The sequence below is a fragment of the Gopherus evgoodei genome, chromosome 24 (assembly GCF_007399415.2).
Source record: "Gopherus evgoodei ecotype Sinaloan lineage chromosome 24, rGopEvg1_v1.p, whole genome shotgun sequence".
NCBI classification, from domain to species: Eukaryota; Metazoa; Chordata; order Testudines; family Testudinidae; genus Gopherus; species Gopherus evgoodei.
In genome coordinates this window covers 9,844,099-9,862,335 of record NC_044345.1, presented here as the reverse complement: position 1 = coordinate 9,862,335, position 18,237 = coordinate 9,844,099, and the positions used below count along the sequence as shown (strand labels likewise).

Genomic DNA, 18,237 nt, shown 5'->3' with positions numbered 1-18,237 from the left:
GGTCACCCGGCCCCAGCACTGCCTGCCGTGTTTGGGCTCCCAGAACGGCAGGAGCAGAGTTAAATTTGGCAGCGAAGGGGGGGCCCCCATCCCCTAGCCCAGCGCTCAGGCTCCCAGGTCCACGCTGAGTGCCCCTGGGAGAGGGGGCAGTCTTGCCATCTGGATCCTCACTGGAAGGCCTGGTTCCCCTTCAGCAAGGTCACTCAGCTCCCCCTCACCCCCGTCACTCAGCCCCCCCAGGGGGGATCCAAGCCCAGAGAGATGTTGCTGCTACTTGAAGCCCAGGGAGCCAGCACCAGGCAGCGCCGCCCCCCCACCCGCATCCTGTCCCTCAGCCCCACTGGCAACTGCAGGTGCTGGGAGTGTTGTGGGAGGATGAGGTGCTGGCCTGGTAACTGTGGGTGCCATCCTGCTGGGGCCCAGAGGAGAAGGCGAGACTATCGCAGTGACGAGGGGTGGGGTGGGCAGCGAGACTGTGGCAAAGATCAGCCCTGTCTCCCTAATGCCTGTTGCCCAGGTGTCCGGTTTTTGACCAAAACATACGGTCGAAAAGGGACCCTGGCGGCTCTGGCCACCAGGCTGTTGAAAGTCCTGTGGGCAGTGCTGTGGAGCTAAGGCAGGCTAGTCTCTCCCCGGCCTGGGGCACTGCGCTGTGCCCCGGAAGTGGCCAGCAGGTCCGGCTCCTAGGCAGGGGGGCCATGGGGCTCCGTGCGCTGTCCCTGCCCCAAGCACTGGCTCTGCACTTCCATTGGCCAGTTTCCAGCCAATGGGAGCAGGGGGATGGTGCCTGCCGGTCACAGCAGCGCATGCCATGGAGCCTTCTGTCCCCTTCCTGGACCCCAGAGCCCTCACCCCACCTGCACATCAGGCCCCTGCCCCAGCCCAGAGCCTCCTCCAACACCCTGAACCCTTCAGCCCCAACCTACCCCAGAGCCCTCACCCCCTCCTGCACATCAACCCCATGCCTCAACCCGCAGCCCCCTCTCACACTCTGAATCCCTCAGCCCCAAACCCCACCCTGGAGCCCTCTCCTGCATCCTAAACCCTTCATCCCCAGTCCCACCCCAGAATTCGCACCCCTAGCTGGAGCCCTTCCTCCCTCCCACACCCCAACCCCCTGCCCCAGCCCAGAGCCCCCTCCCACACTCTGAACCCCTCATTTCTGGCTCCACCCCGGAGCCCGCACCCCCATTTAGAGCTCACACCCCCTCCCACACTCCAACCCCCTGCCCCAGCCCAGTGAAAGTGAGTGAGGGTGGAGGAGAGTGAGCCACCGAGGGAGGAGGAATGTAGTGAGTGGGGGTGGAGCCTCAGGGAAGGGGCGGGGCTAGAGTATTCAGTTTTGTGCCAATAGGAAAGTTGCCAACCCTATGGTCACCCTGCACTCCCCCCCAAACACCCCGCCCCAAGTCTCACACTGCTCCCCCATGCCCTGGCTGCAGGGAAACACCCTTCTCCCCAGCATCTGGCCTTTCCCAATAACCCCAGGCAGGGACCCGCGCCCCACATCTCCTGCCACCCCTGCAGCATGACCCAGGAGGGCACCGCACACCCCAGCCAAGCCCTGAGGGGAGGGGACCCAGGTCTCATGTCCCATGGTGGGGGATGGTCTTGCCCATGCGTGTGTAGGGGGGGCTCTGACCTTTGTACTTCTTGGCGCTGGGAATACGGGTGAGCTTGGTGTCCACCTCGTCCTCCTCGGAGATCTTCAGCACCTGGGTGCGGTACTCCACCACCACCGTCAGCAGGTCCGGGCGCCGCGAGATCTCAAAGATGTGCTCGATGTACGAGAGGTTGTCTGTGTGGGCACAGCATGGGGGTGAGAGGGTGAGAACCGGGTGGGGGAGGAGAGGTGGGGGTGAGAGCCCGGCAGGGATGAGGGAGGAAGGGTGAGAGCCCAGCAGGGATGGGGGGTGGAGGGGGTGAGAAGCACGGGAGGGGGAGGGAGGGTAAGAATTGGGTGGGGGTGAGAGCCCAGCAGGGACGGGGGAGGGATGAGAGCTGGGTGCAGCTGACTCCCCTCAAACCCAGACTCGAGGACTGAGACCCAGAGGGAGCCCCACCCCCAGCCTGAGCCAGAGAGCAGCTGCAGCAGCCGCTCTCTGCCCAAGGCCCTGCCCGCGGGGTGGGGATCATCCTGTCCCCCCACACCTAGGGCCTCAGCTCACCACACTGAACTGACTCACGCGTGCTGTGCGTGTGGGCGCAGTCCGGGCCTGGGAAGCAGCCTGTCTCCTCCCGCTCGGGAGGCAGGTTGCACTGATCTGAGTTTCATTTAACAATGAGACAGGAGATGCTGTGGTTTCCCCAGGTGTAGGAAAGAAAAGCCATAAGAGCTCAGTACGGGCCCCTGTCTGCCAGGGAACCAGCAGCCCCTCCAGTGGGGATCTGTGCTTAGGGCAAAGATTGGGGGGGCTGCAGGTCAGGATTGAGGGGCAGTGGCAGAGCTGGAGGGCAGGCGGGGAGCCCAGGGCTGGGCTAGCAGGGGGCTACGGGTCAGGACTGAGGGGCATCAGCAGAGCTGTGGGGGGGGAGCTCAGGGCTGGGATAGCTGGGGGCTGTGGTTCTGGATTGAGAGGCACCGGCAGAGCTGTGGGGGGCATGGGGGACCCAGGGCTGGGCTAGCAGCGGGCTGTGGGTCGGGACTGAGGGGCACTGGCAGAGCTGTGGGGGGCATGGGGGACCCAGGGTTGGGCTAGCAGCAGGCTGTGGGTCAGGATTGAGGGGCACTGGCAGAGCTGTGAGTGGGATGGGGGACCCAGGGCTGGGATAGCTGGGGGCTGCGGGTTGGGATTGAGGGGCATTGGCAAATCCCATCTCTGACTGGGACTGCAGGGAGCCAGAAAGGAAAAGACCAGAAGGGGCTAATATTCTGAGCCCAGCAAGAAGGGCCTTGGCAGCTGTTCTCTCTCTCTCATCTGAAAGACGGTAGCACCCCCTGCAGCACAGCACCCACCAAGCCAGTGCCTCAGTTTCCCCATCTGTATAATGAGGACACCATAACCCTTAGCTTGAATTGCAAACAATCCCAGCCCTGCCTAGCACTACACTTTTCTTTCTGGGCCAAGCTCACTTGGAACTCCACGGCCACCTGCGGGACGGCTCCTCCTGCTCTAAACGCCCAGGCTCCTCTCGCCCGAGCTACAGGAGAATCCCCACTGGCACGCTGTCGTACAGAGCCTATGCTCAGTTCTGCAGCCAGGCAGCAGTGATAACTAACCAGCTCCTTATGGTGCAAAGCCTGCATCAAGGGGACCGACCCCCATAAGACGGACAGGGAAGGGCTCAGTCTGTCAATGCCTGGTGTACATGCTCTCCCCTGCCCCCTGGGGAGCAGAGCCCCCCTGCCCCCTTCAGACGCACACACATGCGCCATCCATGTACCACTTTCACCTCCCAGTAACACATCTCAGGTCTCCTGGCTGGGCCTGCTGAATCACTGTCTCTCCTGGGAACTGGGACCAGCTGTTCCCAAGGCAGCTGGGCTGACTCACAGGGCTGGGCTGCTTTCACCTCTAGGTCTCCCTGGCTGGGGAAGGAGGGCTGGTAGAGACCCTGGGACAATCTGCTTCCTGGGGTGGCACAGCCTGCGTTCTCCCTGCAGCTGCTGCAAAGTGCCATGTGGAGGCAGGGGCCACGTCGCAGACACAGAGCTCCTGAGATCAGCCCGTGGCTAGTGTGAATCGGCCATTTCCGCAAGGAGCTGAGGTGCCGGCCCCTACAAAGGGCTGTCCCAGCATGCACTGGGCTCCGCATGGATTCTCAGAGTGTAGGGTGGGTCATGGGGTCATGTCACTTTCCTTGGAAGCCTCAGTCAGGAATTGGGAGGAGGGACACCGCCCTTGCCTACCCCACAATGGGGCACCCCCTTGCACATGGATGGGAGCCCCCCTTTGTCTGCCACCTGCAGTGTTGGTGATCCAGCCTCCTTTGGCAGGTGGGTGTTGTTCTATAAAAGATGTCATTAAGGGTCCCATGGCATTGGGAGGGAAGAACCCAGGTGTCCTGGCCCCACTCTGGGAGGGGAGAGAGAGACGGATCACTGAGGCATCCATCCATTGGATCTATCTGTCCTTCCATCCCCAACATCTATCAACAGGGACCCAGCCACTGGACAAAGCCCTAGAGAGGAGTGGACTGAACAATAACCGTGTTGGGCAGCATGGACACTGGGTTGTGGAGTCAAAGCTCACTTAGCAGCCTGCAGTGCCACCTGCAATTCAGGAACAGGGCTCGGGCCTGAGGGGCGTGAGCAGAACTGTGCGTAGGGGCAGTAGGTCTGGGCTAGCAGGACCGAGCCGCGACAGCCATGCACATGCTCACCTTTGTCCAACTTGTTGTGCTCCTCCAGGAAGCTGAACCAGTCTTTGCTCGTGGTGATCGCCTCGTGCTTCTCACTAGGGATGTCCTCCTTGCAGGCCGACTTCAGCTGGTCCAGGTCCTCGTTGGTGATGTTCTCCGCCAGCTCCTCCAGCAGGCTGCAGTACTCCGCCATCGCTGCAGGGGGACCACACGGACCAGCCCGGTTAGACCCAGCCCCGGCAGGCCAGTTACCGACCTGAACTGGGAGCCGCCTTCCCTTGCCAATGACACCTGGGTGCAGTCAGCAGGGAGGGGTTTCAGCCCAGTGCCCAGGGCAATGAATTTGGGGCTGTCTAGGCCCAGGTCCCACATGGTTCAAAGAGAGCCCATAAAGAGGAGAGCTGGAGTATTATACAAGAATTGCGAGATGACCCTGGAGACAGTAGTGACAGAAATGGGATGAAATTCAATTGTACCAAGTGCAAAGTCATGCACTTAGGGGCTCATGATAATTTCTGTTACGAGCTGGCAGCTTATCAATTGGAAGCAACAGAGGAGGAGAGAGAATTAAGTTTAGAATTTGGAGAATGAAAGGAGGGTAATATAATTAATGCCAATCAGCATGGGTTTATGAAATATAGATCCTGTCAGACTAATGTGATGCCGGTTTCTGATGAGATTACATGTTTTGTTGATAAACGGTGTTGTAATATATGGAGACGTCTGCAAGGTGTTTGAGTCAGTAAGGAACTTTCCCTCTGCTCAGATCAGCAGCGACCTTGTGGAGGGGTTTAACTTTGGCTGTTGGGTTTAATGTGCGGGTGCTCATGGGCCTGTACTATGGAGGTCGGACTAGATGATCTGGTGGTCTCTTCTGACCTTAAACTCTATGGTGTTAGGAGTGGGATCCATTCAGAAACCAGAGACCTTTTGGCCAACACCTGTCTCTGTGATGGACTGATATAAATGCCCCGCAGCCAGAGCTCTAAAGGCAAAGAAGGTCTCTCAGGTAGGGGTGGCATGTCCCCTTGGGCACAGGGTGTTGGTGGGCAGCCACTGGGCTGTATTTTCCAGATATTGCCCTTGGTAGCAGGCACAATTTTGGGCAGAGACGCTAGGTGTGTAAAGAAAAGGAAAACAAGATCCTTAGAGATTTCCAAGCCAGCAGCTGGATCCTCCTTAGCTCTGTCAACTCCACTTCAGCAATTCCAGCAGATGCCGACCAGTCTCTCTTATGCACAAGATTAAAGGGCAGGTTTGACAGGTCTGCCACCTGCCCACGCAGCTCACTCTGAGCGCCATGGCCCTTGGGGTGCAGGCTCCAGCAAAGCTTTGAGAGCAATGGGCTGTCAGGCAGCAGCACATAAGCAGTGTATAGCAGGCCTATGTGATAAGCATGTGTATGAGTATAGATATCTAGGGCTGTGGGTGTCTCTCTATAGGTGTTTGCCTATGGATACAAGTGCGTGCACCTGTGGATGGCTGCCTGGCAGCTGAGTGTGCCCGGGGGGGCCCAGGAAGAGCAGTTTGCTCCAAATCTGATAACAGCCACTCTGGGAGCTTTCTATCCTAAAGCAGGAAGTTTGGGGCTACTGGATTCCCCGTGGTTCTGAACCTATTCTATTGATCTTACCTTGGCCCCAGTGAACTCCCCTAATAACCCGCACCCGCACTCTGCATTGCTTCCAGGTTGGCACAGCCCCCTGAGGGGTCTGTTAGCCCCAGCCCGAGGCACAGGTTAGAGATCACAGTTCAAATCCCAGGGCTTGCTCCGGGATCCGCACAGAGATGTGGGACCTGGAGCCCAAACAATTCCTACCCATAAGGACTCTGCAGGCACAATTTTCACCAGTGGCACTGGCCAGCCTGGCTTTCCTGACAAACGTGGCCAGAGCCCAGGGTTTTACTGCTGCTGAGTTTGGTCCCAGGAGGCACAAATCTGCCAACTTCCTGGGGAAAATGTCTCTGGTTTTGTCATCCAGATAAGACTGCCCAGCAGGAGCTGGGGGAGGGGCAGAAGGGGGTGAGCGTGTGTGTGTGTGTATGTGAGTGTGTGTGTGTACACACACTGAGGAGGGGTTTGTTCATTTTCAAGAACGGAAGGAAGGGTTGGCGTGAACTGCCGCTCTCTCGCATTCTTGCTCTCTCTCATACTGCTACTCTGTCATGTCTGCTCCCATCCAGCCGTTAATGACCCAGGGATTTGGGGGACTGGCCAGATTTTCAGACAGTTTTTGGCAGATTAAGGTGAGGCACCGAACCAGTGACCTGGATAAGAAAGACGCCCCCACTCGTTGATAAACACGCCATTTGGTGACACTTGTTCCTTGCTCGGAGGCTGCTCAGCAGGGAGGAGACGCCGGGGCTGGTGACCAGACCCAGACATTCACCCTCCCAAGTAGCAACGCACGGAGTCCATGGCAGGCACTGGAGCTCTCCCAGTCCTCCCAGCTTGCTCGCACACCCCACTGCACACACTCATGCACACCTATACTGTTATTTTGAGGGATACTCCAAGCCCTGCACACTCACTAACTCCGCCCCACAATCACACCCAGTCCCACAGCCCTGTCAAATCACACTCGCACCCCAGTACAATCACACCCAGTCCCACAGCCCTGTCAAGTCACAATCACACCCTAGCACAATCATACCCAGTCCTACAGCCCTGTTGAATCTCACACACACCCCCAGCAGTACACAACACACATTCCTACACAATTATTCTAACACATACAACTCTGCACAACGCCACACACACACACACCCCTACACAATAGACACCATCACTCTGATGCACTCCTCTTCTGAGCTCAGACACTGACCCCTCAAACACACGCCCTACACAATGACACAAAGCCCAAGTGCGCACGCACACACAGAGCAAACAGCATCATTCTGCTCTCCCTAGCCCATCACTCCCCTGCGCACACACCCTCCACAGTGACATACACCCTCCACAGTCACTCATACCACTCCACAATCACTCAGCGTGTGTGCACAAACACATCCACGCACGCACACACAGCGCAGCGAGAACACTAGGACTGTGGCATCAGTGGGATCAGGCCGGCTAGGCTGTGACTTATTTGATGCTCATTGGTTCTGACAGAGATGGGAGCTGCACATAGCAGAGCGCTGGAGACACTGCGACACACACAATCAGGTCACACTTCACTGCACACTCACCCCTATCCACACGTGCCCCTCTTCCCCCAAGCACTGAGCACCCATCTGCCTATGGTGAGAGAGACAGAGCTGAACCGATTCTGCCCAAGCACTCACACCTATCTTGATACCCTCAACACCCCGCCATCTACTGACACCCCCCAAAGGTAACAAATTCTAGTAGGCCCAACACACACACACAAAAACATCTACTGACAGCCCTCCTATACACAGATATACATGCGCTCCATCTACTAACACCCACAAAGACTGATCCTGACACTCCCAGTACACACACATCACATCTGATGCCCCGCCAACAGAATGACACTAACACCCCCCGCCTCGTGACAACTGCACTGCACACAGGTATTTATGGAACCATACCCTGCTCCCAGACATGCTGCCCCCCAGCCTCATCCCTCTCCTGTTCCAGCCCCAGTGGGGCCATAAAGACATTGGCCGAGCGAGGGGAGTTCAGAGAGGGGCAGGCGGGGGGGAGGAGAAGCATGAGTTATGGGGAGAGAGGAAAAGGGTTAAATCCACCAGGCTGGGCAATGGCAGAGGGGGAGAAGCATCTTCAGAGCCCTGATGGCGAGTCCCCCGGGGGAAAGGTGGGCAGCCCTGTTGCTCCATGGTAGGGGAATAGATCCGGCTGCAGGGTACAGACCCCCCAAGGGGGTGCCATTGGGAGTCATAAGAACATAAGACCGGCCGTACCGGGTCAGACCAAAGGTCCATCCAGCCCAGTATCCTGTCTCCCAACAGTGGCCAATGCCAGGTGCCCCAGAGGGAGTGGACCAAACAGGCAGTGATCAAGTGAACTCTCTCCTGCCATCCATCTCCATCCTCTGACAAACAGAGGCTAGGGACACCATTCCTTACCCAGCCTGGCTAAAAGCCATTAATGGACTTAACCACCATGAAGTCCTGGGCTGCGGGGAAAGTCTGTAGGGGAGACCTCATGCTGGGCCCTAGGTGCAGGAGGAGATGGGACCTGTGGGGGTTTCCCCGAGCCTGAGATCTGGCATCGAAACTCTGACAACAGGGCACAATATCGCCCCAGAGCCCAGCCCCCCATCCCTTGCGCTGAGCCGCCTCGTTTCCTCTTGGTTGCCCTGGAAACCACTGCCATCCACCATGACGGTAAAGACGGTCACCATGGCAACCACTATTTCTTTCACTTAATGTTTTCTTCTTTCTCTCCTTCTCCCCGGGGCAGCACCCCCTTCCCCCATCCCACACACCTGGCGCCTGGAGAGACATAGGGTGGGGATGTGGGGGGAGGACAGCGGGGGTTGGTTCTCACAGGGCCCAGATTGTCTCTGATCTTTCCTGACGGAAAGGGGGCAGGGAGGCCAGCAGCCAGCCAGGTGGTGCTGGCATGGGGGCAAAGTGGGGCTACATCCATCCATCCCCAGCATCTGTCCGTCCGTCCATCCATCCATCCCCAATATCCATCTGTCCATCCATCCATCCATCCCCAATATCCATCTGCCACAGAATCTGTGTGTCAATCCATACATCTGTCCACAGTACCGATCCTTCCACCGTAACCAGCCACCGATCACCTATCACATCCAATGCCCCAATTCCTCCATCCCCAGAAACTACCCCTCCCTTCCTCCAACCCCACATCATTCTCCGGGATCCATCCAACTCCTTCATCTCTCTAACATCTCCCTCCATCCCCACGTCTCTGGGGCTTCTATAGCACTCTCAACCCGGCCCCGCACCCCGATTTTGGTAAAGATTTGGGACAGAGACCCCGGGCTTTGCTGCTAACAGCCCAGCTGGGTTTATTTTGTCCCTCTCAAGAGGCATTTCCTGAGCTAAGAATGTGTGTCCTTGGCATGACCTCTAGAGGGTGCTGAAAGCTGGATGCCCCTGTCCCTATGCTGCTCAACAGAACATCGTCCCCTCTGGAGTAACCAGATTTACCAAGAACAAACACTGGAGCCAGACTGGGATCCCACCACGACTTTCACAATGGACCCAAGCAACATACCTGGAGCCAAACACGCCCGCAGTGGTGGTGCCCAAAACCCAGGCCTGCACCCACAGCCAATTCCTACAAAGCCCTTTGCCCTGCCGCACCCACCCTCCCCTTTTGCTGCAAGGAGCCAAGAGTGCTCAAGACTGGGACAGGGCAGCCGGATGCAGACCGGAAACGTTGGATCCAGGAGAAGGACTGGAATCTTATAAACAATGGAGGGCAGTTAGCTAACCAGATACTCCCATCCCCAGATAACCCCACTGCCTGCCTGCTCAGTTCAGGATCTCCCCCCATTTACTCCTTCCGGGCTGTGATCCAGCCAGGCCCTGAGCCCTTACCCCTCACTGGATATCCAGGCATCTTCTGTCCTTCTAGCAACAGCCTCCTCCCTCCTCTCCAGCCACACCCTCTCCCCACTGCAGGCATGAGAGTCTCCTCCTCTGCAGCCCCCACCTCCCCCGCATCTCTCCACTGACAGAGCTGTATCCGTCTCACCAGACATCACGTTATCTACCCAAGTGTTGGGCTCAGGGATCCAATCTAACCCCTTTCTAGAGTCTGAGACTGTTCTCACCAGCCCCATCTCACTGCTACACCATCCGTTCATTTCGAGTGGTCACGATCCCCTCTCCTGTCGCAGGCCGGCCATGCCCCAGCTATGCACAGGCCGAGGGGGAAGGAGGGCGTGTGTAGCGTGCGCATGCAAGTGCCTTTCCTGGCCCCGTTTTCTCTCCATAGAAACCTCACGGGCCACCCTCTTTCTCAGGGCTGCTTTTCTATTCTCTGCGTTTCACTGGGAAGGGGAAATTCCTGTTGTGTTTCTTTAAAGGGAAACGTTTCCCAGCTGGCCCGTCTTCCTGAAACAATGAATCACTGGCTAGGCTCTTGGCCTGGTCTCCTGGGTTCTTTTTTCCGCTGTTGTTCCAGGAGGATTTTTTTGCACTCAGTATTCCAGGCTGCCCCTGCAACTTGTGAGTGTGGTGCACAGGGGGATCCTTTCTCTGCTGGTCTCTCCCATTCGCTCCATCCCAGGGAAGGTTTCCTCCCCATTCATCCGCGCCTTTCACTTCTCATTCCCCCCACCACTTTCATTCTGACTTGTTTTCGTTCTTCTCTCTTTTCTTCTCCCCCCCCTTTTGTTTTGTTTATTCCTTTCTCTCCCTTTTGTCCCGCCGGCGTAACACAGCCCTTCAGGGATAATAAACTGCCCAGCCTGGCTTCCTGCCCATTTCCCAGGCAAGCTGGGTGGCACGAAGAAAAGAGCAGGGTACAGAGATGGCTGGAAAGTGCTGTTAGAGGAGGGGGGCTGGGGGTTAGAACTCGTGGGTTCTATTCCCAGCTTTGGGAGGGGAGTGGGGTCTAGTAGTTAGAATGGGGACACGAGGAGTCAGGTCCTCTAGGTTCTCTGCCTAGATCTGGGAGAGGAGTGGTTCCTATCTTTCCCAGGGGTAAGCTGCCCCAATGCCAGTCTCTCTTCATGCTAGTGCAGTGCGTATTCACTAGTGCAAAGAACACCCGGAAAGGCTCGGCTCAGTTCTCTGAACCCAAGTCAGCCCAGCGCAGTCCATGTTGTTCCAGCTCCCATCTGCCTTTCCCAAGTCAGTCTGGCCAGGCCTTGACCCTTCCAGTCTCATGCCTCAAACCCTGAATGGCCAGTACCCTCCGAGCCAAACGCCATTGACTTCCATGGGCATTTGGACCCAGAACAACTGCTCCAGGGCAACATGCCTGTACGTGTCCCACCTGCATCCCAGTTCATGGCGCGTCTCTTTCACTTTGCAAGTTCTACAGAAAATCCTCTACGGTTAATCTCTACAAGCTCTCAAACAGAGGGATAAAGATTTCCCCGACCCCCAAGCCATTACAGGTTACTGTGGACTTATACAAATGTTACAGAAAACAGACAATAGCCTTGAACCAATAGGAAAGGGGTCACCAGCCAATCTCAAAGCAAGATGAACCACAGCACCCCCTACTGCCCATTAGAGTCATATGCCCTGCACCGTCTCTGTGACAGCAAACCCACCAGACAGGTGCACTGGACTGGTGGATAAGCTTTGGCTAAACCAGGGCACCTGATTCTGTTCTCAGTTCGGCCATGGACTCACTCAGTGACCTTGGGTGAGTCTCCGTGCCTCAGTTTTCCCATAGTAAAACAGGGATAATAAACCTGATCTTCCTTGCAAATCTCTTTCAGGTCTGTGGAGGAAAAATGCTCTAGAACTATTATCCCTGCCTAAGATGGTGGATGAGAAACTGATCCCAGAAATTACTCCATGGCAGCTTAACAGAAGGCGACCAATAATGTCTGACTGGCCATTATAGGAAAGCCCCTTTGCAGCACTCTGGTAGGGTAAAGGGGCCTTCCCCTAAATAAGCATCAGGCCCAATAGCCTCTGGCTGCAGGAACTGTGGTGTGGGGGTTAACAGGTGACACATTTTGTCAGTGATCGAGGGGGTGCACTTTGGGTCATTTATTGCATGTCAGTTGTATGTTATCACATGAGATCTGTTACAGCATGTTCTGAGGGTACACGTGTCAAGTCAATCATTGTACATAAGTTATAACATGTGCTTTCAGTTACTGCAGTCCAAATATTACCCATGGTAAATTATCACCTGCCTGTTATGGCATGATAATGTGGTCATTTATGGAATGATCGTTCCATGGTATCACAAGTGAGATCAACTGTCAGAAGTCCCATGTCATTAGGGCATGTGCTTTTGTTTATCCCAGGGCAGTTACCACGTGTCATGTTGGTTATTGTTGTGGCATGTGGGGTAATTTCTGGCACACCAGTTGTGTGCGGTGACATGTGAGATCAGCTATGCCATGTATCACACACATCAATCAGGACAGCTAGTGTGGGTCTGCTATGTCATGTGTGATCATGTAGGACATGCCAGCTGTAGATGATTGCATGCTATTTATGGGATGTGCTGTCATCACATGTGGAGTTACAGCATGTGGCATCATTGCATGTAGTTGCAGCATGTGCTGTCCATTATCCCGCGTCAGTTACCATGTGTCAGACGGGTTATCATGGGGCCCTCATGGAACACAAGCTCAGTAATTGGGTGTTAGTTAAATGCCGGCACGTTCCCTGAGGCTAGCAATAAATCAGGCCCTTCTATCTGCCGCTTAATGCATCTCCAAAGCGATCCTCATCTATTGCTATTTAACTGGATCCCAATAACAGTCTGGCTCAGAGACGACAGCTCCCAGGGGGCCATGGAGGGAAAACAAGTCCACGCTCCTGGTTTCAGCCTACTCACAGGCTCCCCAAGGCCTGTCTGAGCAGCAGCCCCTGCACACCCCATGACTCAGGGCACTCAGGACAGTGTTGGCTTCTTCAGACAACAGAAGGGCCTGGAGCAGGCAGACAAGATGCAACCCTGCCCTGTCCCACTCAGGGAATGTAGAGATCAGGGTCTCCCCATCTCCCAAACTGCAGGGAAGCCAGGGCTTAAGTCCCCCTCTCCTCTCTGTGTGGGGAAACTTCAGCTCCCCTTTGGGGGCTCCGGAACAGGAGGTCCCCAGAGCCAGCCCCAGAGGAGGTGAGCTGGGGGGAGGACACACTCACTCCACTACAGAAGCGGGTGAAACCTCCAGGGGCAGGAGCCCATCTCACCCTGTGCAACCCGCGGCTGTTTCACATGGAGACAGGATTTTCCTTCACTTCCTGTCCCAAAGTGCCAAGCAGCTGTTACACAGCTGCCCTATCCCACTCCAGAGGTGGCTGCATTTCAGCGAGAAGGGGAAAGTGAGACATCAGGGCAATAACACATAGCAATGGAGGCAGGAGGAGGAGTTTAACTGAGGGGAGGGGTGGGTTATGAAAAGAAAGGCCCCAAGGCCCAAGCAGCAGCAGGGAGGGGCATGGGGTGAAGAAAGCTGATGGTTTCACTTTGCTCCAGACAATCGAGCCTTTCAAGCTCCTGGTAATTGAAGCCATGAGGCATCAGCCTGACACTCGGGAAGAGGACAGACTGGTGGAGCTGGAAGGAAGGGGGCTGGCTGGGGGATCCCAGGGAGCAGTCTGCAGGAAGCTCCAGAATGGCATCCCAGGGATTGTTTCCTACACCCCAACCACCCCCCCGATACTCACTGCAATTCCAGGCGAGTCCCAGGGACTGACCAAATTCAATCAGCGGCTGGGCTCTAGACAATTAAACCGTCATTCCCAGGGAGAGATCAGCACACAGTGGTGATGGTGACACGTGTGGGGCATAGGAACACACAGTGGGGACATACAGTGACACCACTGACAGACAATCCAACCTCAGCATCACGCTGCCCTAGAACCCCAACGGGCCAATCCAACCTTACCGTCACACTGATCTAGAACACCCGCGGGCCAATCCGACCTCAGCATTATACTGCTCTGAAACCTCCGTGGGCCATTCCAACCTTACTGCCACACTGCCCTAAAACCCAAATAGGTTAATCCTACCTTATTGTCACACTACTCTAGAACACCCAAGGGCCAATCCAACCTTAGCACACTGTTCTAGAACACCCATGGGGCAATCCAACCTTATTGACACACTGCTCTAGAACACCGGTGGGCCAGTCCAACTTCAGAATCACATTACTCTAGAACTCTTGTTGGCCAGTCTGATCTCATTATCAAACAGTTGGGAATTTTCATCATCCAGACCTTTGTCTACTAATTTAAAGAGCTCATTAGGCAAAAGAGCGAATGTCATCCTGGGAGGCATAAACAGGGGAATCTCGAGAAGGAGCAGAGAGATTATTTTACCTCTATATTTTGCACTGGTGCGACAACTGCTGGAATCCTGTGTCCCGTTCTGGTGTCCACAGTTCAAGAAGAATATTGATAAATTGGAGAGGGGTCAGAGAAGAGCAACAGGAATGATTAAAGGATTAAAAAAAAAGCCCTACAATGACAGACTGAAAGAACTGAATCTCTTCAGTTTAACAAAGCAAAGATTAAAAGGTGACCTGATTACATCTTTAAATAGCTACACTGGGAACAAGGATGGTCCAAGGTCAAACACGATCCAATGGCTGGAAGTTGAAGCTAGACACATTCAGACTAGAAATAGAGGGGTAAATTTGCACTGGTAAGAGCAATTAACCATTGGAACAATTTACCAAGGGTTGTGGTGGATCTCCATCACTGACCCTTTTAAAATAAAGATAGGATTTTTTTTCCTAACAGATCTGTTCTAGGAATTAGTTTTGGGAAGCTCTCTGGCCCATGTTATCCAGGAGGTCAGGCTAGATGATCACAGTGGTCTCTTCTGGCCTTGGAATCTAGGCATCTTGTCACAGATTTGTTCCCCCAAAAGGTATGCGTGGGGGTTCGAACCCATAGTACCACAAGCAGGAGCCACCTATGCCACTAGGGATCTCACTTCTCTGCTGTGTTGCTCGGGTTCTCCATCTATAAGGGACACATCCCCACCCCCAGTACAGGGGCTGAGATAATTAATACATATTTATACATAAATTATATTGCAAATTGCCATGTTACAGGGCTCTCACACCTTCTAAGGATCCTGAAACATTAATGAATGAAGACTCATTCTCCCCCAGGGAAGACAGGTCAGTAAAGAGGTCAGCAAACAAACAGCATCAATAAATACATTGCTCAGTGAATGAACACATTGGAGATGTAATTGCTATCAGTAGCTAAATGTGTTACAGTCGCAGGCTGGATGGATCCATTCCATCCCAGTTAGTCATAATTCCAGTGACTAATGCAATGTGATTTGTTCCTTTGGGAGGGTGTTTGTAATCTATATTCCAATTCTCAGACTGAACTGAGATAAACTCCAAGCACAAAGCTCCCACCGTAACGATATTTCTAGAACTAGCTGGGAAAAGAGAGAAATTCTGTGGTGGTGGTTTTTTTCCCCAAAATCCCACTCTACACCCTGCCCCCCTTATTTAATTTTACAACATTTTCTGTAGCTGGCAGAAAAATGAGGAAGGGAAAACTCTCTCTCTCTCTCTCAGGCCATGTCTACATCTAAAATTTTGCAGCGCTGGTTGTTACAGCTGTATTAGTACAGCTGTATAGGGCCAGCGCTGCAGAGTGGCCACACTTACAGCAACCAGCGCTGCAAGTGGTGTTAGATGTGGCCACACTGCAGCGCTGTTGGGCGGCTTCAAGGGGGGTTCCGGGACGAGAGAGCAAACCGGGAAAGGAAACCAGCTTCCCCGCGGTTTGCTCTCTCGGTCCCGGAGCCAGCCAGCAAACCGCAGGGAAGGAGACCTGCTTGCTCGGGGTTCCGGGACCGAGAGAGCAAACCGGGAACGCCGCGGTTTGCTCTCTCGGTCCCGGAGCCAGCCAGCAAACCGCAGGGAAGGAGACCTGCTTGCTCGGGGTTCCGGGACCGAGAGAGCAAACCGGGAACGCCGCGGTTTGCTCTCTCGGTCCCGGAGCCAGCCAGCACACCGCAGGGAAGGAGACCTGCTTGCTCGGAGTTCCGGGACCGAGAGAGCAAACCGGGAACGCCGCGGTTTGCTCTCTCGGTCCCGGAGCCAGCCAGCAAACCGCAGGGAAGGAGACCTGCTTGCTGGCTGGCTCCGGGACCAAGAGAGCAAACCGCGGCGTTCCCGGTTTGCTCTCTCGGTCCCGGAACCCCAAGCAAGCAGGTCTCCTTCCCTGCGGTTTGCTGGCTGGCTCCGGGACCGAGAGAGCAAACCGCGGCGTTCCCGGTTTGCTCTCTCGGTCCCGGAACCCCGAGCAAGCAGGTCTCCTTCCCTGCGGTTTGCTGGCTGGCTCCGGGACCGAGAGAGCAAACCGGGAAAGGAAACCAGCTTGATTACCAGAGGCTTCCTCCTTCCACGGAGGTCAAGAAAAGCGCTGGTAACTGTCTACATTGGATTACCAGCGCTGGATCACCAGCGCTGGATCCTCTACACCCGAGACAAAACGGGAGTACGGCCAGCGCTGCAAACAGGGAGTTGCAGCACTGGTGGTGCCCTGCAGATGTGTACACCTTCAAAGTTGCAGCGCTGTAACTCCCTCACCAGCGCTGCAACTTTCTGATGTAGACAAGCCCTCACACACACACACACACACACATACACCTTCTCTTGCCCAGTGCATTGTACCGCACCACACAGCACTCAGTCAGGTGACAATAGAAGTGATTTGCCTTCGTCCAACCCTCAACAAGGAACTTTATTAGAATGAGGAAAACAGGGTCATCCCTCCAGATGATCTGCCTTCACTTCGAATCTTCCCTGGCCCTGCTACTCAGACTGCTGGCTTCCCCCTGGGGACTACCAGTCACAGCACAGGTAGCCTCCCAACCAGCGGCTGGACACTGCTGGGTGTTGAGCCTGGTCTCAGTGGTGCTAGACAGCGCTTCCTCCTGGCCATTCATGGGCAGAGCCAAGAGGGACCAAAATCCCTTTGGAGGGCAAGAATGACCTTGGAGAGGTAGACGTGGACTCAGTCATCTAGTGGGGGAATGGGGAGTGAGTGGCGTGGGAGCTGGAGTAGATCACATGGACTAGGAGATGCAGTGGCCTTCCCTATGGGGACACGGGGACCTGCAGTGTCCCTCACAGCACAGGACTACACTGGATCTAAAGGGAGATTCTTTATCCAGGCTGCTGGGCACAGACAGATCCTGTGGTTCTTCTTGGCTCTCCAGTTCCCAGCCCACAGCTCTGGTGGAAAGGACCTGGGATGGCACGCCTGGGGGAGGCATTCAGCTCGTGCTATGGTGGGCAGGGATTACTGGTTCAGTAATAAGACAAGGAGAGGGAGGCCAACCAGACCCTGCAATAGGCAGAGGAAGACTATGAAAGGGCTGCAACAAGTGACCACCCCCTTCTGCTTCCATTCATACCTTTCATGCAAAGTGCTTCCTGAATATGCATGAAGGCGCATGGCTCAGGGAGCCCCATTCACAAAAAGCAGCTCGCACACACCAGCTGGATGCTGTGATGAGAGTAATTATTTTCTCTCCCCAGCCAGGCTATTTTCTCAGTGGAGTGACAAGGAAAAAGTAAGAAGGAGTTTGGTTTATGCCTCCTGTTATCCAGCTGGCTTGGGCCCGTCCCCACTAACATCAAACATTTAAATTTGTTCTCCCTGGCTTCGGCCCTGCCCGCATTCCTGAACTGCTCTGCCACAGCCCCTCCCTCCGGAGAACAGAGCATTGTCTGGGAGCCAGGACTCCTGGGTTCCACAACACACACCTCTGGCAAGGGAGTGGAGTTAAATGCTTAAAGCCTCCTGGGTTGTCTAGAGGTTAGAGAAGGGAGACTGGGAGCTAGGACGCTGAGGTTCCTTTCCCAGCTCTTGGGCCTGTCACTTTCCCTTCCTGTGCCTTGATTTCCTGCTTCCTAACTTGCAGATAACAAAGAGCTGTGAGCTCCTCAGATGAAGGGCACTGTAGAAGCACACAAGACTTTGGATTTGGGGGCCACTGTTCAGCAGCAGCTACACTGGTGAATCTGGCCGGGGTAGGGTGTGTGTCTGCGGCTGAAATGTCTGATTCTCCCCACTCAGAACATCTTCACTTTCTTGGGCAGGCGAGGGTGCAGCGCAGGAGATGGTTGTACTGGAAACAGTACAGCTGCCCTGAGCCTGCGACTGGGTGAGGAAAGGCCCTAGAACAGGGGGGAGATCATGTCTGCAGCTGGCAGGGGAGGGGGGATGGATCCCACTGCTGGGCACATGGATACAGAGCGCACCAGAAATGCATAGGGGATGCTAGGCAGACAGACCATTGCAGTTCCTCTGGGGTCAGGGGCAGTTGATTCCCTTTTAGAGGAGCTG

General features: G+C 55.2%; 1 protein-coding gene across 2 annotated transcripts in view; it reads right to left on the bottom strand.

Annotated features, from left to right (window-relative positions):
• The window catches only part of PEA15 (proliferation and apoptosis adaptor protein 15), a 41,491-nt gene that overhangs the window by 6,945 nt on the left and 16,309 nt on the right, over window positions 1–18,237 (bottom strand). Inside the window, exons 1-3 of one of the 2 annotated variants that reach the window (XM_030542190.1) lie at window positions 14,230–14,265; window positions 4,324–4,497; window positions 1,643–1,798 (exon numbers count right to left, since the gene is read on the bottom strand). In XM_030542190.1, coding sequence (XP_030398050.1) covers window positions 1,643–1,798; window positions 4,324–4,495 — 328 coding nt within the window. In that variant the 5' untranslated portion in view covers window positions 4,496–4,497; window positions 14,230–14,265. Of the gene's footprint in view, window positions 1–1,642; window positions 1,799–4,323; window positions 4,498–14,229; window positions 14,266–18,237 lie in introns of those variants that run through there. The other variant, XM_030542189.1, reaches the window with a different exon arrangement.